The 20,663-nt window shown below is 32.3% G+C and overlaps 1 protein-coding gene across 1 annotated transcript; it reads left to right on the top strand.

Moving 5' to 3' along the window:
• Window positions 1-17,124: 17,124 nt before the first annotated feature.
• Window positions 17,125-18,267, top strand: LOC149877738 (uncharacterized). The gene has a single exon (XM_090073502.1). The coding sequence runs from the start codon at window positions 17,125-17,127 to the stop codon at window positions 18,214-18,216; it is 1,092 nt and encodes a 363-aa protein (XP_089929628.1). The 3' UTR covers window positions 18,217-18,267.
• Window positions 18,268-20,663: the final 2,396 nt, after the last annotated feature.

The raw sequence follows: 20,663 nt of genomic DNA, 5'->3' as shown, positions 1-20,663 counted from the left end.
TCGTGTTTAATTCACTCCCGTTTGGCACCTATGATATTGCCACCAGTAGAAAACATCCTTTCTGATGAAGCTGATGTTACTGGTATACACAGATGGTCTCTTGCAACAGCTGACAGCAATTGAAATTCCTTTTCATGCTCCTTCCACCATTGTAAGGAATTCACATCATAACTTTGTGCTGGCAAGTCCATGTATTTAACTATATCAGTTTCCAGTGGGGGACATTTCAGCTTTGATTATAAAGTTTTCAACAATTCTTGCTCCTGAATAATGTCAAACAATTCATCAACTTCAGCTTTATCTAAGTTTCACTACTTTTCACTGTCATCTCGGCTTCACAGGCAGCATAGAATTCAAGTGTTGTTGGATGATTTTCCACCAAAAAGTTTTGTCGTTTTAACAATTTTTCTGTGTCTTTTGTGATAAGTTTGACACCAACACCTCTTTTAGATGGGCTGAAAAAGTTTCCATAGTTGTAATATTTATAGTTTATGCCTTTTTCTGGTAGGCGAGTTTCTAATTCTGATTGGAAATTTTTCAAAAGAGGAACAAGAACTGATGAAACCCAATGTCCTTTTTTCACTTCATTGGCACAATACTAATGCAAACACAGAACATCATGTTGAATTTTATCAATTGTTGTTTGTGTGTCGGATGCCCACATTTCACTGTTATGTTTGCACTTGGCAAAAAAAAGGTTCAATCGCCTCAATTAATTCAAATTCGTCTGGTGTTGGGATGAGTTCTGTGAGGATTGCATTGAGACTGTTTTCCTGAACATGTCTCAAACCAGGCCTAAGGGTTAAAATTGATTTCATCATCATTTGGTTTAAGTTCTATCTTGTAGCAGCAGGTTGGATTAATTTGTTTGCAACTATTCCTTCTTCAGGACATGCAAGTTTGATTTCCTGCCAATCAATTTTACTCTGATGTGTTCTTTGAGCCAGTTTCTTGCATTTGCTAATTACTTCATCAACCATTTGAGTGTTTTTTACAGCAGACTAGAAAAAAATTAAAATTTTTAAAAAAATTTTATTGAAAATACGATGGTTTTATTGTAATTCCGATATTTATTGGTAATTATAAATCCGATATGTAACTGTAAACCCAAAGTTTTTACTGTAAAAGCGATTAAAAAAGAAAAGAAATCTGATATTTTGCTGTAAAACAGATATTTAACTGTAACGTGGCTATTTTAATTGAAAATATTTACCTGTAAATAGAGGTTCTAGATGTGGTCCGCACAAAGCATGTTAATCAACAAGTCTTGGTTGCGTAGCAGCACTCTTCATGTTACTAGCACCATCTGTCACACACACTCTTTTAAGATTGTCCCCAGCAAGGATGGGGAATTTGTTAATCATATTGTCCAATCCTTGTGTTAGTTTGATACCAGTTTTTCTTCCAATAAAGTTCTGACAATCCAAAGTAAGCTCTTTCAACTCAAAATCCTTGTTACAATAATGGACTGTAAGGGATTCATAAGGATCATTGTTTCTGGCAGTCCAACCATCACTTGTGAAAGCAACATTTTTTAGGAGCATTTGTATCCCTGGAGATTCAACCATTTTTAAAGGAATGTTTGATAGGACAAATGAAAGCGTGAGAACTGCATCGAATTCTTGCTGATTATCACTATGTAAGGACCATTTTGGTGCATCAATATAATCTCCGATTTGACTTTGTGCTGGCGATTTTTTCTGAGATTCTGCTTTAGATTTTGGCTGAGACTTAGACGAAGATTGGGTCTTCTTCATGGGGGGAACCCCTTTCTTAGACCTGATATTTCTTTTTGTTTCCTTGCTTCCTCCTTATCAGCTTTCAGTATCAGGGCACAAGTTTTAGCCTCCATCTCAGCAAATTGTTTTGGATGCTGAGACCTGCAAAAAAATAAAAAATAAAAAAAAAAGGTTAAAGATTGGAAATTACAGTTATTTACAGATGGCGCTATAAATGCAATTTTTTACTGTAAAACGTGAATTACCCATAATTACAGTAAAATTTCGGTTTTACGGTTTGTTTTGGTAATTTTAATAAAATGAACTAAATATTCGCTTAGTTTAATACTGCACTTCTACAAAACTTCAGTCTACAACTATTGGCCTTCCTTCTTTAACCACAGCATATTTTAAAACTATAAGTTATTTACAGTGAAATCTCGTATTTACAGCGAAAACTCGTAATTACAGCTATAACTACATTTACGAAGTATCTGTTTCTTAACAAAATGATTCCAGTAGTGCTTCCATGGGTACATTTAAATGATTTTCTGATGCCTGGACACAGAATACATTTGGCATCATAATTCTTCCTCTTTCCACTCTTAGTGTCAATCCATTCAATAGAATCCTCATCAATGGTGAAGTAATCCCAATTGATTTGAACAACCATTGTAGTTTTTTCTCGCAACCAACAAATCAATAAATAGCAGTAGTCTTCTCTCTCCTAACTAAAACTCTCTTTTATAAATTTTCTCCTTCATTTATACTCTGTACTTTTCTTAAAATATCCTTCAAAAACCGGCATAAATAACTGCAAACACATGTTTACAATTCTTTGGTTTTCACTGGTAAAAACTATTAAAACTATTAAATCCACAACGTCATTAAATGTTCTAGAACTTACCGCAACGGAGTTACAACCATGCTGATTGATTGATTGATCAATCTAGATATTTCTTCCCTGCCCACCTTAAAAACATCAATAATAGACTCCGGACCATGCTCATATCGGCAATTATAACCATTCCTAGCGCAGGAACAGTATCTTATTTACTATAAAAGCCATTCTTAGAGCCAACCCGTTTTAAAAAAAATTCAACTCCTGGCCGAACATGGGAACATTTTACTACTCTTAGGCTGGAAGAATTATCTTTTCGAAAATGTTCAAAACGTATGGAGTTCAGACGGCATCAGGAAAAAACCCCCTGAGAAAAAATCCCCCTGAAAAAAATTCCGAAATAGTTTTTTTACATGATACGCTTTAGTATAGTATCATTTTATTATTGTATCAGCTTTTTTCCTGCTACCATTTTTACTGTTTAATTTTTAAAAATTTATTTTATTGCTTTTTTATTTTTGTTTTATCGACTGATTATATTTACGTAAGATTTCTTTCAAAAACAATTTACTTTTACATGTAAAAAGTAAATTACATTTCGATGTAAAGTATTTGTTTAGGTAAAATCTAAATTACTTTTTAAAGTAAATTATTTTCACATGACTTACTTTTAAATTGATTTACATAGACAAAGAAAAAGTAAATGACATTTTTTATGTTAATTACTTTTACTTGTAGTAATAAATTACTTTAACAAGTAAAAGTTACGCATTTTTAAAATTAACTTTATATAAGTATTTTTTACATGTAATATATTATTTTACTATGCTACTTTTTAAAAAAATGAATTACTTTTAAATGTAAATATATTTGATAATTTAATCTAAGTTATGTAAAGTAATATTTGTTTAAAAGTAACTTTTTAACATCAAAGTAAGTAAATGTGCTAGCCCTAGTAGGTTTGTAGAACCTAAATATAAAAGCTTTAATCAAATTACAGCTTTTACAGCCACGGTGGTTTAGTGATGGACATTTATTATGCGCATGCGTTACATTTTGCTCAAATGTTGGTAAACAATAATGTTCGCAAGTAAACAGAGAACAACCAATAAAATTGCCTAAACTTCAAATTAGATTTATTTGTAGATATTTCTAAATAGTCTATAAGAAATGATATCAAAACAAAACTTTAGGTTTGGTATGTGTCATCAAAGCTATCATTTAAATAATTTTACAAAGAGAATAGAAGTGGGACTAAAGTGAAATTTAGCTGTTTTTTGGCAAAGTTTAACCTGTGCTTACATTATAGTCTATATTCTAAAGTTTTTAATTTTTTAGTGGCTATCTTGATTTTTTTTTGAAAATATAAAAGTTTGTGAATCATTTAAAGGAAAAATCAAAAACCGGTTACTTTTTTTTGTGATAGTATAATGCTTTTAAAGATTGGTAAGTTTTCTTTTTATTTGAAAGGTTAAAAATACTGACAGAAATATTATGTAGGCTTTAATACTGCCATTTATTTTCTTTAAATCATTTTGCAGTATTTTATTGGAATTTTTTTAGAATCTACAATTTTTTCTTTTTCTTGGCTGAGATTTTTTTTGGTATTTTTTACAATTGGGTTGTTTTTTATGAAATGCTCATTCATTATGCTTTTTAATCTACGTAGTCCTTTCAACACAATGATTTAAAAAAACAAAGATAAAGATCAAATAACAAAAATGATTTTCTCTTTTTATTGCCTCAATATTAAATATTGTTGTATTAGTTTTGGCATTATGCTTTTCTACATTCGCTACTTGATAAAACATTTTGAAGGAATCACCTCCATAGTCACCTCCTATTTTGATATGGAATTCGTTGTCTTTAATCTTGTTGTATAACAATTTGTTGCTATTTCGACGAATCCGACAGACTTGAAGGGAATTAAATTTCTAATGTTTAAAACAATAGATTTTTAACGCGCAACTAGCATGGCTTGCAAAAACACAATAACATTGCACGTCCATCTTTTATACTTCCATGATTAAAGACATCTTAAACTGGTTGTTCCGACAGAAGTCTTATTAAGATGTGTTAAAGACGTCTTAAATTGGTTGTCAAAAGACGTCTTAATAAGGTGTGGAAAAGCCATCTTAAACACGTCTTTGACTAGTTGCAGACGTCTAGACGAATTGAAGATAAGTTACATACGTCTTAAAGTCGTCTTATGTTGGGTGGGCGTGTTCCCTGAGTCATCTGTGCTTCAATCATTAATAGAACTGGACAGAACTTTTTCTTGCGTTGTTGGGGATGTTGATTTTAAAATTGCAGTCAAATTCTTTTTTCTTTCTAGTTTCGTACAGGGATATAGAGTTCTTTGTCCCACTTGGGTGTAGCAATCTTGACAAATAAGTCCTTTTGCAGGTTTATTTGAAACATCTTTAGCGCCTTTATAAACAAGTTTTCCCGACACACATTCAATCATAGGGGCAAATACTTTTTCCATTTTTGATTTGCGCCCATTTCCAAAAAAAAAACATTCACATTTTCTCCCTCTATTAATTCTAGTATTTAGGTCTAAATTTTATAGCATATGTACGGCAACTGTAATAACCAAAATTACGTAACTAAATTTTAACTTAAATAAATTAAACATCAATATAGCTATAAATACCTTCATAACACGGCTGCATAGTGAAGTAAGGATCAAACCCTACAAACTTTTTTCTACATTTTGAGCAAAGCATGGTAAGAATAGCAGGGTTATCCGCTGAATAATCTTTCCAGAGTATAATTTTGATAAGGTTTGAGTAGCTATTTTTCTTTTTATTTAGATATAGATAAGTTTTTTCAGCATTATTTATTGGTCATTATTTATTTAAGGGCATGGGCATGATTTTGTAGGGTTCGAAACGAAACTTCAAAACCCCTCTAGAGTATGGTTCCTAAAAACATTATTCAGTTTTTGTTGTTGTTGTTGTATATCAAACTAGATCAAAATTCATCATCAGATTTCAAATTACATCAAAAAAGAAAATTTTCGCTTAAAAGTTAAGACCATTTAAAGTTATTTCAGTGGGTAATTGGAGGTAATTTTAAGCTTTGCATGTTTATAAATTTTAAACAAAAAGAGGTTTTTTGATGATATTTGAAATATGCCGATGAATTTTTAATCTAGCTTATGATAGAACAAGAAAAAAACTTTTTATGATTAAAGGAGACGTAGTTCTTGGAAGGGGTTGGATTTTTTGCAAGTCATCCTCATTCGACACCAGTATCAACATACTAGAAATTTGAGTATGCCTCATACCTCTTAGTTACCTATCTTGAGCAACAAAATTCCTGGGCACTCCCCTAAAATATGTGACTTTTCCCCAGGCCCCCACTAAAAAAAGTTTTTTTTTCCTTTTTTGTATGAGGAAATGTTTTTTGATGAAAATCAAAAAAAATATTTCTGGGAATGTGTTGCAAGGTCTTAGAGCATGTTCCTATGCACCATGATTTGACACAAAATGTTTCATAGAAAAGTTCCACCTGTAGAGCTATTTAGTTTTTAAAGGATTTAGAGTGTACAAAACATTTGAGCCTATAAAATTTCTATAAATTTTTCAATTTTCATGCAATGTATCGAGAAGACATGACACAGAAATATGTGTAAGGAAGTTTACAGAATTTCTACAGACTTAAAGAAGGACTTAAGTTGATATAGAGCTACTTAAGAAGTTATATAGCAATTTTGAGGAGGGAGAATTAATTTAACGATTAGACATGCACACAAAGACTTATTCATCCTGTAATGTAAATAAATAAGTAGGTGTAGCAACAAAAACAAGCAATAATAGACCACTGTAAAAGCTCAAAAGATAGAGTTAGGAAGGAATTGCGAACGAAAAAAGAAGAAAATCCATCAAAGTTTTGGATGAACAAAAACTTTTTGGATGACGTTTTGTGGGTGAACAAAAAAGAAAAGAAGAGGAAATTCTTGAAGATGTTTGTTAGAAAAGTGTGAGGGCGGCATTTTTTTCTATTAATAATTTATTTGTTAAGGTCTTGCTTGTGTTTGAAGATTAAGGGAAAAGTTTAGGTTTAGAGCTATGTGGATTTGGTATATGGAGCTTGGGAACAAGGTTGAGGTCTGGGGATTACTTTGTTAGGAATGGGCAAGGTTTAATCTAAAAGGGCTAAACTTATATTTGCCGTCCTCAGTATATTCTAAGATATAATAAAACTCAACAAATGTTCTATTAGTGTGTAATGGTTAGCACTCAATTTATAAACTTTTATATCGTACAAATAATATTCTCTTACTCTACTTGTAGTGTTCAATAATATTTTTTATCAATAACTCCTCTTTAGCTCTTCTAGCTTTAAACAACTATCTTTCTTCCTTTTTTCTTTATTAATAGCGGCGAAACTTCTGTTTGCTTCTCTGCAAACAACTTTTCTTCTACTTCTATTTATTTCTTTTACTCCTTTTGTTTTATCAACAATTTCAAATTCTTCAATAATAAAAACTCCCTTTCTCTAAAATTCTTCTTAAAAATCTTTCTTAAAAACTCTGACTTCTTCTCTTTTTCACTTATATAAGAAGAGTACCTTTTTTCCTCTTTCTTTTTCGTTTACTCAATCAGAAATCCTTCTCTTTCTTCTTGTTCATCGAGAAGTCCTCATCTTTTTTTCATTTATTTCAGAAGTCCTTCTCTCTCTCTCTCTCTCTCTCTCTCTCTCTCTCTCTCTCTCTCTCTCTCTCTCTCTCTCTCTCTCTCTCTCTCTCTTCTCCATTATTATTTGTTTCGTTGATATATCTACTTATAATTAAATTACTTGAGAGGTAAATAGGTCTCTGCGAGTACGTATTCTCTTAACCGCTGTTTGTTTTTTTTTCTTCATTACGTTTTATCGTGTAATCGTTTATTTATATGACAGGGTGAATAAGTCTCTGTATGTATGTCTTTTCTCTGTTTTTACATTTCTCCCTCCTCACAAAAGAGTGAACGGAAGTTTTGCCGTTTCTAGTAAAGAAAAAGAAGAAAGGTATTCTTTTAAAGAAGAGGAACAAAAGAGGAGTAATTTATAAAAAACGATTGTTCATATGCAGTATTAGGCACTACAAGGATAGTAAGGAAAAATATACATGTAACTTTATTAATGAAATAAATAAAATAGTGCTAACCGTTACAAATTAATAACAGACTATATTGAGAATTAGACAATTTATTGAGGACGGAAAACATAACCTTAACCTAGACCCTCAGGCTCAACCCCAACCTCCACATTCCTTCAATTTAACTCTCGAAACCATACCTCCTTAAAGCCTCTAAAATACTTTATCACAAAACCACTTTTCATACTACAAACAAATAAAACATTTAGAAAGACGCCCCCATACAACTCTATGAAATTTTCAGTATCTTCAGAAATTCTATAAAAAAATCTACAAACTATCAGTAGAATTTCTATTGCATTTTTATAGAATTTATATTGAAGATCTTTAAAAAGTCTCTAGAATCTCGGTAGGATTTCTAAAAAATTTCCCTTAAATGTTATTCTACAGCAATATATAAGATTGCTGGAAAGTTCTGTCCGTTTTAGGAATAAAACAAATTTTTTCTTAGCGTCAACAATCTTTGTTAAATGATGTAATTGCCATTATTATTAATGATTTCTAGCCAGCTTGAGATCTATTTGTATATCCCATTCTCAAAAAATGTTTTATCTTGTAATGGAAAAAATTAATAAAAACGGACAGAACCTTCCGGTAGATCTAATGTATTTATATATTTTTTCATGGAATATTCTATTGAAATTTAATAGCAATTAGTGTTGTTGATGTAAAACCCCGGTTTTAGGCCAGCTGTGATTGGGCCAGCGGTTAGAGGTTTCAGATCTGTTGAGCTAAGTCCAGCGGATAGAGATTAGAGCCAATGGCTAGACTTTTTAGGCCTGCTGAGGTAGGGTCAGTGGTTAGGGACTGAGACCAATGACTTGGCGAATCGACGGGTTTATCCACGGTCAGCGCACAGTGTTATTTGAACAGTCTAGAAGAAAAAATTTATTTTTTCAACTTATTTCAAAGTTTTTATTTGTTTTTTATTTTGATAGTAGATAGTCCATAGTATTTAAAAACCAAACCAGATTTTTTTAGTCACACAATGCAACTGCTAATTAATTCTTCTATTGTAGTATGCGCGAGTTTTTAAAGTCGTAAAACGTAGCTATGACAACAATAATTCAATACTTTTAGTTATTGTAAACCTTTCGCGTCTAAAACTTCATTTAAATTATTTTATTTCGAAATAAGAATTGTTATAATCGTCTCTTATGAAAATCTTTTTGCTAACTTGTAGAATTCTTTTACTAAGTGAGTAGTTTCTTGTCAAATCATAAAATCATTTTACAATTTCTGTGTAACTTTTAACATGCAATATTACCGACTATAAATGCATGAATATACATGTATGTAAATAAAACCTCATGTAACCTGTATGTAAATACATGTATGTAAATAAAACCTCATGTAACCTGTATGTAAATACATGTATGTAAATAAAACCTCATACCTTTGAGTTATTAAACCAAAAAAAAGATTCTGTGAATATTTGCGAGTTAGTTATATTTATTTTATTTTATAGAATGGCTCATTCGATTTCTTTTCTTCGATGGCTCTTTTTGATATATGCCTAAGTACCCCGAAAATTTTGAAGTTTGTTGCATTGATGAGATATGTTTTTAAAGAAATATGAGATGTTGGAAAGACTAAAGCCGCTTTAGATATCGGGAGCTCTTCCTTCCTTATTTTTTTTCTTGGATAATTAAAAATATTGTATTTACTGATCCTATATTTCAAAATGTACAACGCAGAAACGCATTCCCAGTAGAATGGCATAGCAAATCGGACCTGGCCGGCTAACAATATTTTTTAGCGTTTGAGGTCCTAAAGCTTAAAATTACAAGTTGCTAAGAGCTAAGAATGGCCACGGAAATGAAGCAAAGGAAGAAGTAAAAAGAGATTCAGCTTCGATTCTTAAAGAACTTTCGATTGCATCTCCGAATAAAAGTACAATTTCAAAAAAGACAGGGGAGTCATCGCTAAAGCAACCAGCATTATTGTCGGTGGAACAAGTGCTCGCACTAACACTGGATGCTAACCTCTCCAATCAAGAGTACCAAAGAGTTCGTGAGCAAGCTGGAAACTTAAATTGCAAGCTATAGTCCTCTTACCACTTAGTTAATGAATTCAAGCGGATATATTATCCTACCACAGCTATACAAGTGGAAGGTAAAGGGGAGCCGCCCATTATATGTGTAGCACCAAAAAGTATGCAAACGAGCGCGTGAACACAAAACTTCCGGTTGTCTTTCACAACCTGAGGGGTTATGACAAATGCCTCAATATGCAGGTCCTCGGAATAGATATGGAAAACGAGGAAATCAGCTGCATCCCCAAAACCATGGAGAAACATACGACCTTCTCTAATGGCCAGCTGACCTTCATCGGCTCACTACAGTTCCTGAATTCTTCTATCGTGTAATCTGGAGCTGGAGGATTTGAGAATCACGAGCAAAGGTCTGGCAGAAGCCGAGGCAAGTCTTCTGCGACGTAAGGGTGTCTATCCCTGTGAGTACGTTGACAACCTTGACCGGTTAGCTGAGAGTTGTCCACCACCCAAGGAGGCTTTCTAACTTTAAGCTGTCCAGGAGTGGAATAGAAGATGAAGACTATGCCCACGCGCATAATATCTGGAGAATCCTAGAATGTAAGAATATCTGCGACAACCATGACGCTTACCTGAAGACCGACGTAACGCTACTGGCAGACGTCTTCGAAAAATTCAGGAAGACATTGATGGACTGCTATTGTCTTGACCCGGTTCACTACTTCAGCTCCCCGGGGATGTCGTAGGACACTCAGCTGAAAAAACTTCTTTAAGAACGGTCTCCGTGGAGGTACCTAAAACGTTCGCCAAAGTGAGCAATCCAGGGTACTCCAGCTAAGGCGACTCAAAGCCAAAAAGCTACATGATCCTACCTAGTCGCTAATAACTTATATTGCAAGGCTATGATACAACCAGTGGCTGTCGGTGGCTTTCAGTAGGTACAGCCAGAGCTGGAAGAGGTCCTAGGAAAGGCTGACAAGGCTCCCGATGTCTATGTCCTTGAGGTGGACATTGAGTACTCCCAGGAGCTACGCGATAGCCATAACAACTATCCTCTGGTCTCAGAAGCCTTGGTAGTTCCAGAAATCTTAGAGTTTCCAGAAGCCTGACTCAGCGAGTATCACAAAAATCTGGCTGAGAGGTTTCAATGTGGATATAAGGGGTAGGTTAAGCTCGTCCCAAACCTTCGACGTAAGGAGCGGTATGTTGTACTCTATCTGAAGTATCGCAATTTGAAGTTGTATGAGTCGCTTGGGATGGTGGTGACAAAAATCCACAGAGCCATAAAATTCAGGCAAGAGCCCTGGATGGCGCAGTACATCCAGATGAACACGTACCTGAGGAAAAACGCCAGCTTTGACTTTTTTCCTCAGGTCCGTGTTCAAAATGTTGAGATAGATCAGCTATTCCTAAAACAAAATATTTGTAAAAAAAATCACCAAAAATTGAAAATAGACAACTTGTCAAGTGTTTTTTTAAATTTGGGACCTCTTTCGTAATGTGAGAGTACATCTCTCTTAAACAACATTACAGGTCAATAATAATTATGCTTTTCCTTTTGTTTTTGTAATTTTGCAATTGATGCATTCACAATCAGGCTTCGTGTTGGTCGTTTCTCAATAATTCATGAAAGCTCTTAGAGTTTTCTGTAAATGGAAACGACAGTTTTTACACATTCAATATGGAAATTGATAATCATCGAAGTCCAAAGTTGTTAGCGAATACTTTTTTATTCTACTTACAGAAAGAGTGTCAGTGCTAAGTCACTTTTTGACGTGCAAATAATCCATACAAAGTTTTGGCACTCAATGTGAGATTGTTCTGTATTTGATTATAGTTGTTAACAGAAGAAGACATCTAGGCCTAAATATCCTATAGGAGATATTTGTTTCAAAATGAACCAGAAAAAATAAAATATTTTATTACTTTACATGATTTTTTTTCAAAAATCGTCAAATGAAATATTTATACTTTTATTAAATATTAAAATGCAAATTTCTCTCACGGAAACTAATTCAGGATTTCAAAACTGGAATGATATTGCATCGGTATGTATTACTACCCCTCCAAGGGATTTTTTCAAGCGTTTTTATCAACGATTTACGCAACGATTTTTCATCAACGATTTACGCAAAAATTTTTGAACAGTGTTTTGTAAACTTAAAGAAAAGTTTTATTAAATCGAAGTTCAGAAAAAAACTGAGTCTCATTGTTGACTAACCTAAAGTAGGCTTTGGTAACAGCATGATAGAAATACTTCGAGAAACATATTTTAGAACTCTGCGATTTTCTTCGAAATGACAGGAGTTGATACAGAAGTTACAAAAGAATGTATTTTTTTAACAATTACGATTTTTGAATATGATTATGAAAGACAGTTTTGTCTTGATGTTTTGAGCTAAAGTCAAAAACATATTTTAAACGTATTTAAATTTTTAGTTTTCAAAAACTTCAAAATCTGCAATATGTAAATTTTTGATTCTTCGTCAGTAAAAATTCAAACTTTAAAAAAAGAATCTTAAAAAAAGAATCGTTCATAAATGGAAGTCGTCCAATAGACACATCAAGCAATTAGCGACCATTTTTGATCCCTTCCACCCTCTCCTTCAAATAGGTCGTAATAATTTTATAAACCCTCCTAAAAGCACGTTATGTTTTTTTAACCCCTCCCCCTCCCATAACAAATTTCATTTAAGATAAATTGATGACATTTTTAAGATGAAATTTAATGGCTGAATTTAATAATTTAAGTTGTACTTCAGTTGTATTAAAATATATAAAAAACTTAAGTATACTTCTGCGTTAAATGTAAACGTAATGTCTAGCTGTTTCTTTTACTTTGTATCTGTCCTAGGGTTTGTAATCCCGTGATATATTTAAAATCCCGGGATTTCGGGATTACATTTACCTATTCCCGGGATCCCGGGATTAATCCCGGGATTTTGAAACACCTGTTTTTGAAAGATTTTAACATATTATTTTAGAAAAATTTTAAGGAAATTAATAAGACATTTAAAGTATGTTTAGAAAAAACTATCAAATTACAAGGAAATTCTTTGGTTTGTTAATATTATACATACTTAATTATTAAATTATAAAGACTTCGTTGTTTTTGCAGATGTAATATACAAATGTAATTATTTTTGATTATTTTTAAAATATGTTTTGAGGAAGCAGAGCACATCCAAAGTTTCGTCGCCCAGACGACTTCTTATTTTTGTTGCAAAAAGTCCGGCCGCAGAAAAAGCACGCTCTGATTCCACACTGGTAGGCTTAATAGTCATTAAAAAATTATACGCTCTTTGCAAAAAATCACAACGTGTTCCACAATTTTCAAACAACACCATTTCCTTTTGAATTTTCATCGATAACGTCTCACATCGAGTTGGTATGCTGGGCAAATGTGCTTTTTTTTTATAGCTTTATTAAGCTTTATTATTTTTTATAGCTTTATTAAGCTTTATTATTTTTTATAGCTTTATTAAGTTCGTCTGTGATTCTTTTGCTGTTTTTAAGAGCAAAAGAAATAGATTCAGATGAAGAGTCAGAAGAATCAGAAGCAATTTCGAGTAGTGCCTCATTTGAAACAGAAAGTTCAACTTCTGATTCAGACTCATAAGCTGTTAATGATGTAGCTGGATTTGTAGCGTCTAGTCTTTCAAGTAACTCAACTATTAATTTGCGACATTTTATTGAAGTCGGAACTGTTACTAGCTCTATTTCAGATTCGGACTGAATGTTGGTTCTACCATTGTGCAGATACTGAAGGATCCCACTTGAATTGGTACGCCTTTGTTGCATTCGAGAGATGAATACAACTTTTGACTTATAACGTTGTTAGCATCTTTAGGTTTTAATAACATAAAAGTTATGGCAACATCGGCTGTAAACAAATTAGCATCCCGACGGCCTCAACTGTTGCTTTTACTGGGACTAGTGCATTAATGATAGCAGATACAGTTTTAATCTCAATCTTAGATAAAGCCAAAGATTCACCTTCCGGTAGACTTATGTCTATTAATGTCTTTTGTATACACTTTTTTAATAAATAGACGCGTTGAAGTATTGACAAAAGACTGTTCCATCTTGTCTTGCAGTCTTTAATTAGAGCTATTTGTTTCCAAAATTCAGCCGCAACATACTTCTGCAAGATATCTTTTTTTTTTTGGTGATCGTCTGAACATTACTATTACTTTTCGTACCTTTTTGATCACTGGGCCACAATTTAACTCAGTTACATCACATTGGTTTCCTCGATGCCAATCAGAGTTGTTATCTGTCCAATATGTCCAAGACAAATTTTCTGCCGACATAAAATATGTCCGAAATATTTTTCTGCCTACCAACTTTGACATAATTTTATGTCTAAAACATTTTCTGCCGACATAAAATATATCCGAAATATTTTTCTGCCTACCAACTATGACATAATTTTATGTCTAAAACATTTTCTGCCGACATAAAATATGTCCGAAATATTTTTCTGCGAACTTACTTTGACATAATTTTATGTCTGAGACATTTTCTGCCGACATAAAATATGTCCAAAATATTTTTCTGTCCACTTACTTTGACATAATTTTATGTCTAAAACATTTTCTGCCGACATAAAATATGTCCAAAATATTTTTCTGCCTACCAACTATGACAATTTTATGTCTAAAACATTTTCTGCCGACATAAAATATGTCCAAAATATTTTTCTGCCTACCAACTATGACATAATTTTATGTCTAAAACATTTTCTGCCGACATAAAATATTTCCGAAATATTTTTCTGCGAACTTACTTTGACATAATTTTATGTCTGAGACATTTTCTGTCGACATAAATTATGTCAGAAACATTTTTCTGTCCACATATTTTGACATAATTTTATGTCTAAAACATTTTCTGCCGACATAAAATATTTCCGAAATATTTTTCTGCGAACTTACTTTGACATAATTTTATGTCTGAGACATTTTCTGCCGACATAAAATATGTCCAAAATATTTTTCTGTCCACTTACTTTGACATAATTTTATGTCTAAAACATTTTCTGCCGACATAAAATATGTCCAAAATATTTTTCTGCCTACCAACTATGACATAATTTTATGTCTAAAACATTTTCTGCCGACATAAAATATTTCCGAAATATTTTTCTGCGAACTTACTTTGACATAATTTTATGTCTGAGACATTTTCTGTCGACATAAATTATGTCAGAAACATTTTTCTGTCCACATTTTGACATAATTTTATGTCTGAGACATTTTCTGTCGACATAAATTATGTCAGAAACATTTTTCTGTCCACATATTTTGACATAACTTTATATCTGAGACATTTTCTGTCGACATAAATTATGTCAGAAACATTTTTCTGTCCACATATTTTGACATAACTTTATATCTGAGACATTTTCTGCCGACATAAATTATGTCAGAAATATTTTCTATCCACATATTTTGACATAATTTCATGTCTGAGACATTTGCTGTTTCTTATTTTAGAAGAAAAAATCGTACAACTTTATTGCTCATTTCAGATTAATTTAACGAGTAAAGCAAAAGTTTCGATTTCCCCTTATTAGAATATAAAAACTTAGTCTCAAACTTAGTTTTTATTACTGAATGTGGTTTTTATTATATGGCGTCCTGTGCCACATTAGAAATTATGTTAAGTAGAAAGAAAAGTAGAACTTGTAAAGGATCGAACCATTTACAGCATAAATTCTGGCCAAAATTTATCTTTTAATTTAACCGAACCGTCAGAATCGTTTTTTAAAGAGTAGTGATCTTAACCGAAAATTTATTCCAAATAAAACAAATATCAATGATAATGTTTGGTTGTTAAAATTTTTTTTCTCTTACACGTTTTTTAAAGAGAAAATATCCCTTTTCAGATTGCAAATGATACAACTCAAACAAATTAACTGGCAATTAAATGCCTTAGAATCAAATATTTATGTGTCTGCTCTCCTCAATCAGACCACATGGCATTATAGGTTGCTAATATTTGGAAAATTGGCATTTTTTTTTTATCCAATGGTACTTTATGGCCATTTACCTTTATTTTGGCATTTTGACACAGAAAAATTTAAGTTCTCGAAAAAGTATTTATTTTGGAAAAAAAGTTGCAAATAATTTTTGCCCCTCAAGAATTTTTAAGGATAATAAAAAACAACTTTTGACTTCCGATCCGAAGATTAACTAGTTGATTTCATTGATGAAATTTGTTCAAAATAAAGTGACAGAATCATTTTGAAACAGCCGCGATATGAAAAAGGGCATTATTATGGCATTTTACATTCACGCTTCTGGCATTTCACATGTAAAAAATGTTGGCAACACTGAATTTAATTGTCCATTAAAACTACTAAAATATGACGACTTGGAATGCTCGCTTCTACGTTTGAGACATTAAAACGATTTTCCTAGCCGCATTAAAAAACGATTATTAATCTAATTATTCATTTTTCGCGGTTTAAACGATTGTCCTGTGGTATAAATAGACCTTGGAATAACTATTTTCTTGTCACTGTTTTTGTTTTCCTTAAGATTTAAAGACAAATATGGAGAATAATTTATTGCACAAACAAGTAAAAAGTCAATTTGAAATTAGTAAAGAAGGAGGAAAGTGTAAAATGTGCAAAAAATTTTACAAAGGCAAGTTAAGTAACCTCAAAGATCACCTTCTTCGAAAACACAAAGAAAAAGCTGGCGAAATTGACTTAGTTGAAACTACTTCGGCTACAAGGAATCGAAATAACGATGAGATTCAATTAATTAAACGAATCAAGCTGGATGTTGATGTAAATCAATTAATTAGAGAAATGATTAAGTTAATGATGAACCGTAACTTGTCTTTCGCGTCAGCTGATGAAATCGGACAATTGTCTTTAGTGAAAAATGCACTCAAAGAATTCAAAATTGTTATAAATCGTCACAGCATGAAACGCTACATTCAACTTGCGTGTGAAAATATTTTTTCGCTCATAAGAGAAGAAACTGAAAATGTTCTTGTCTCGTTGATGTTTGATAGTGCGTCGCGATATGGAAGAAACGTGTTTGGAGTTAGCTGTAGATATGTGAAGGACGGGCAAATAGCTGACAGAACCTTAGGCATACTTACTCAAGAAAGTCGACAGTTTGGCGAAATTTTAGCTGCTCAGTTAGAAAATGTAATTGGAAAAATTGGAAAATGTGCTAATGATATCTACGCAACTTGCACAGATCAAGGAAAGAACATGACGAAGGCTTCAAAAATTCTTCAAAATGCACAAGTTCAAATGAAAGTGATCCTTGAAATTTATGGTGACGAATTTATAGATTTCGAAGACGAGGAAATTGATATTGGCGCTTTAGAGAATGAAGAAGGGAATTATAGTGAAGCCCAAACTGTTTGTGTTGAAAAATAAGTTGGATCGTTCTGTTCAGCCATGTTTTGTGGCGCACATGTGTGTCAGCTAGCTGCTAAGGACGTAACATCAATGTTTGAAGATGCATTAAATAACATCAGAAAAGTTGCTATCGAATCCAAGAAAGTAGCATATATTCAAACATTTAAAAATCTAAAAAAACCTCGTGTAGACATTGAACCACGCTGGGATTCCACGTTTTTGATGATAGAAGATTTCCATACCAACGCAGAAGCATATCAAAGGCTAAGACACGACCAATTAAAATTAAATGATGCTTCATGGAGTTTAATAGATGAATATTTCGATGCATTTTTACCAATACATTCGGCTATGATGGATTTTCAATCCGCAAAATTATCAATTAGTGAATTCTACGTTCGATGGATTCAAATGAAAATAGGAATTGAGGACGTTCCAGCAGGTGATTTGGGATTAAAAATGCTACTGACCAACGCAATCAATACACGAGAACAAGTTTTTTTTAAATGTGAAGCATTTATTGCTGCTTTAGTTCTGGATCCTAGATTTTGCTTTACATCGGGTCATCAACTGTTTAATACAGAAATGTTGAATAGAGGAATTATACAGCTAATCAAAATTCATCAAAAACTTTGTACTCAACGAGAACAATCAAGTTTTTCATCAACAGAAGAATCCATACAATTAAATGCGTCATATTCCTCAAATACTTCTGAAGAGATGATTCCTATGAACTCAGAAGAAATTTATGCTGAAAAAGTACGCCGTTTCATTGAATATACTGGAGGAGGAACCAGACAAGATGTTGCTAATGCAGCTTTAGAGTCAGATCAAGATATTCGTCAATTAATTTTAAAATGGACTCTTAATGAACCGCGAGTGTCATTAGACGTTGAATTCAACATTCTTGCGTACTGGAAGAAAAACCAGAAAACAAAATGGAATCGGCTTTATGAAATCTCGCAAGTAGTTTACGGTGCAGCGTTCTCCAGCGTAAAAGTTGAACGTGATTTCTCTGGATTCGCTTTGGTTTATAGCCATCTACGTACTCGCATTTCAAATGATTTCTTAGACTCCATCATGGTGGTAAAAAATAATCTAGATTTGATTGATAAAATAAAATTTGTTTAAAAAACTAAACGTTTCACATTTTCTATTAGTCAATTTTTTATGGCGCCCCAGTGCAAGAATCGAGTTCTGAAAACCTTTTTAGAGTCGAAACAAAAAATTTTTTTATAACGTAATAAAGTTCTTTTAGATTTTGTGTTAGCAAAGTACTTGACAAAATTTTAGCACAAAAAGTCAAAGTTAATTTTGAGAATAGATTAAACGGCCGTGATATAAAAATCTACAACTGAATTGCATTTGGGTCAAAAGACTCCAGCATCAAGAGTTTTTTTAATGCGGCTAGGAAAATCGTTTTAATGTCTCAAACGTGGAAGCGAGCATTCCAAGTCGTCATATTTTAGTCGTTTTAATTGACAATTAAATTCAGTGTTGCCAACATTTTTTACATGTGAAATTCCAAAATCGTGAATGTAAAATGCCATAATAATGCCCTTTTTCATATCGCGGCTGTTTCAAAACGATTCTGTCACTTTATTTTGAACAAATTTCATCAATGAAATCAACTAGTTAATCTTTGGATCGGAAGTCAAAAGTTGTTTTTTATTATCCTTAAAAATTCTTGAGGAGCAAAAATTGATTTCATCTTTTTTTCCAAAATAAATACTTTTTCAAGAACTTAAATTTTTCTGTGTCAAAATGCCAAAATAAAGATAAAAGGCCACAAAATACAACTGGATAAAAAAAAAAGCCAATTTTCCAAATATTAGCAACCTGTAATGCCATGTGGATTGTTGAGGAGAGCAGACAAATATTTGATTCTAAGGCATTTAATTGCCATTTTAATGGCTTTTACAATCATTTACAATCTGAAAAGGGATGTTTTCTCTTTAGAAAAAATGTAAGAGAAAAAAAAAAATTTTAACAACCAAACATTATCATTGATGTTTGTTTTATTTGAAGTAAATTTTCGGTTAAGATCACAACTCTTCAAAAAACGATTCTGACGGTTCGATTAAATTAAAAGATAAACGTTGGCCAGATATTTTCTTACGGCTAAAATTGTATTCTAACCGCTGCTTTAAATTGTCGTTCGTCCTGTGGTTAATCTATTTTAACCTGAAACGCCGCGCTGGTGAAAAACTATATTTTTAAGGTTTGCTTCGACCATAAATTATTCGACCTATCATGGAACGGATATAAATATTCTGACAAAGAATTATTTTCTATTTTTATTATGTTGCAGACGATTAGATCGTAGAATTTATGCTGTAAATGGTTCGACCCTTTAAAAGTTCTACTTTCCTTTCTACTTAACATAATTTCTAGTGCGGCACAGGACGCCATATAATAAAAACCACATTCAATAATAAAAACTAAGTTTGAGACTAAGTTTTTACATTCTAACAAGGGGAAATCGAAACTTTTGTTTTACTCGTCAAATTAATCTAAAATGAGCAATAAAGTTGTACGATTTTTTCTTCTAAAATAAGAAACAGCAAATGTCTCAGACATGAAATTATGTCAAAATATGTGGATAGAAAATATTTCTGACATAATTTATGTCGGCAGAAAATGTCTCAGATATAAAGTTATGTCAAAATATGTGGACAGAAAAATGTTTCTGACATAATTTATGTCGGCAGAAAATGTCTCAGATATAAAGTTATGTCAAAATATGTGGACAGAAAAATGTTTCTGACATAATTTATGTCGACAGAAAATGTCTCAGATATAAAGTTATGTCAAAATATGTGGACAGAAAAATGTTTCTGACATAATTTATGTCGACAGAAAATGTCTCAGATATAAAGTTATGTCAAAATATGTGGACAGAAAAATGTTTCTGACATAATTTATGTCGACAGAAAATGTCTCAGACATAAAATTATGTCAAAATATGTGGACAGAAAAATGTTTCTGACATAATTTATGTCGACAGAAAATGTCTCAGACATAAAATTATGTCAAAATATGTGGACAGAAAAATGTTTCTGACATAATTTATGTCGACAGAAAATGTCTCAGACATAAAATTATGTCAAAGTAAGTTCGCAGAAAAATATTTCGGAAATATTTTATGTCGGCAGAAAATGTTTTAGACATAAAATTATGTCATAGTTGGTAGGCAGAAAAATATTTTGGACATATTTTATGTCGGCAGAAAATGTTTCAGACATAAAGTTATGTCAAAGTAAGTGGACAGAAAAATATTTCGGACATATTTTATATCGGCAGAAAATGTTTCAGACATAAAGTTATGTCAAAGTAAGAGGACAGAAAAATAATTCTGACATATTTTATGTCTATGTAAAATATGTCTAAAAATATGTCGACAGATCTGCCAGACATATTATGCCGTAACAACTCTGATGCCAATTATGACTAGCATCGAGATTAAACAATTTATCGTTGTCAGAAAAATCATCATCCTCGCAAGAGTTACTCTCTGAAAAATCGTCTTCTATATCTGATTGTTCGTCTTCGTCTTGCTGATCTATTTCTCTTTCTAT

This window comes from Hydra viridissima, unplaced genomic scaffold (genome assembly GCF_058129835.1).
Source record: "Hydra viridissima isolate aposymbiotic clone 2 unplaced genomic scaffold, HvirCarnegie_v1 scaffold_16, whole genome shotgun sequence".
Taxonomy (NCBI): domain Eukaryota; kingdom Metazoa; phylum Cnidaria; class Hydrozoa; order Anthoathecata; family Hydridae; genus Hydra; species Hydra viridissima.
This window is presented reverse-complemented; position numbering and strand designations above follow the sequence as displayed.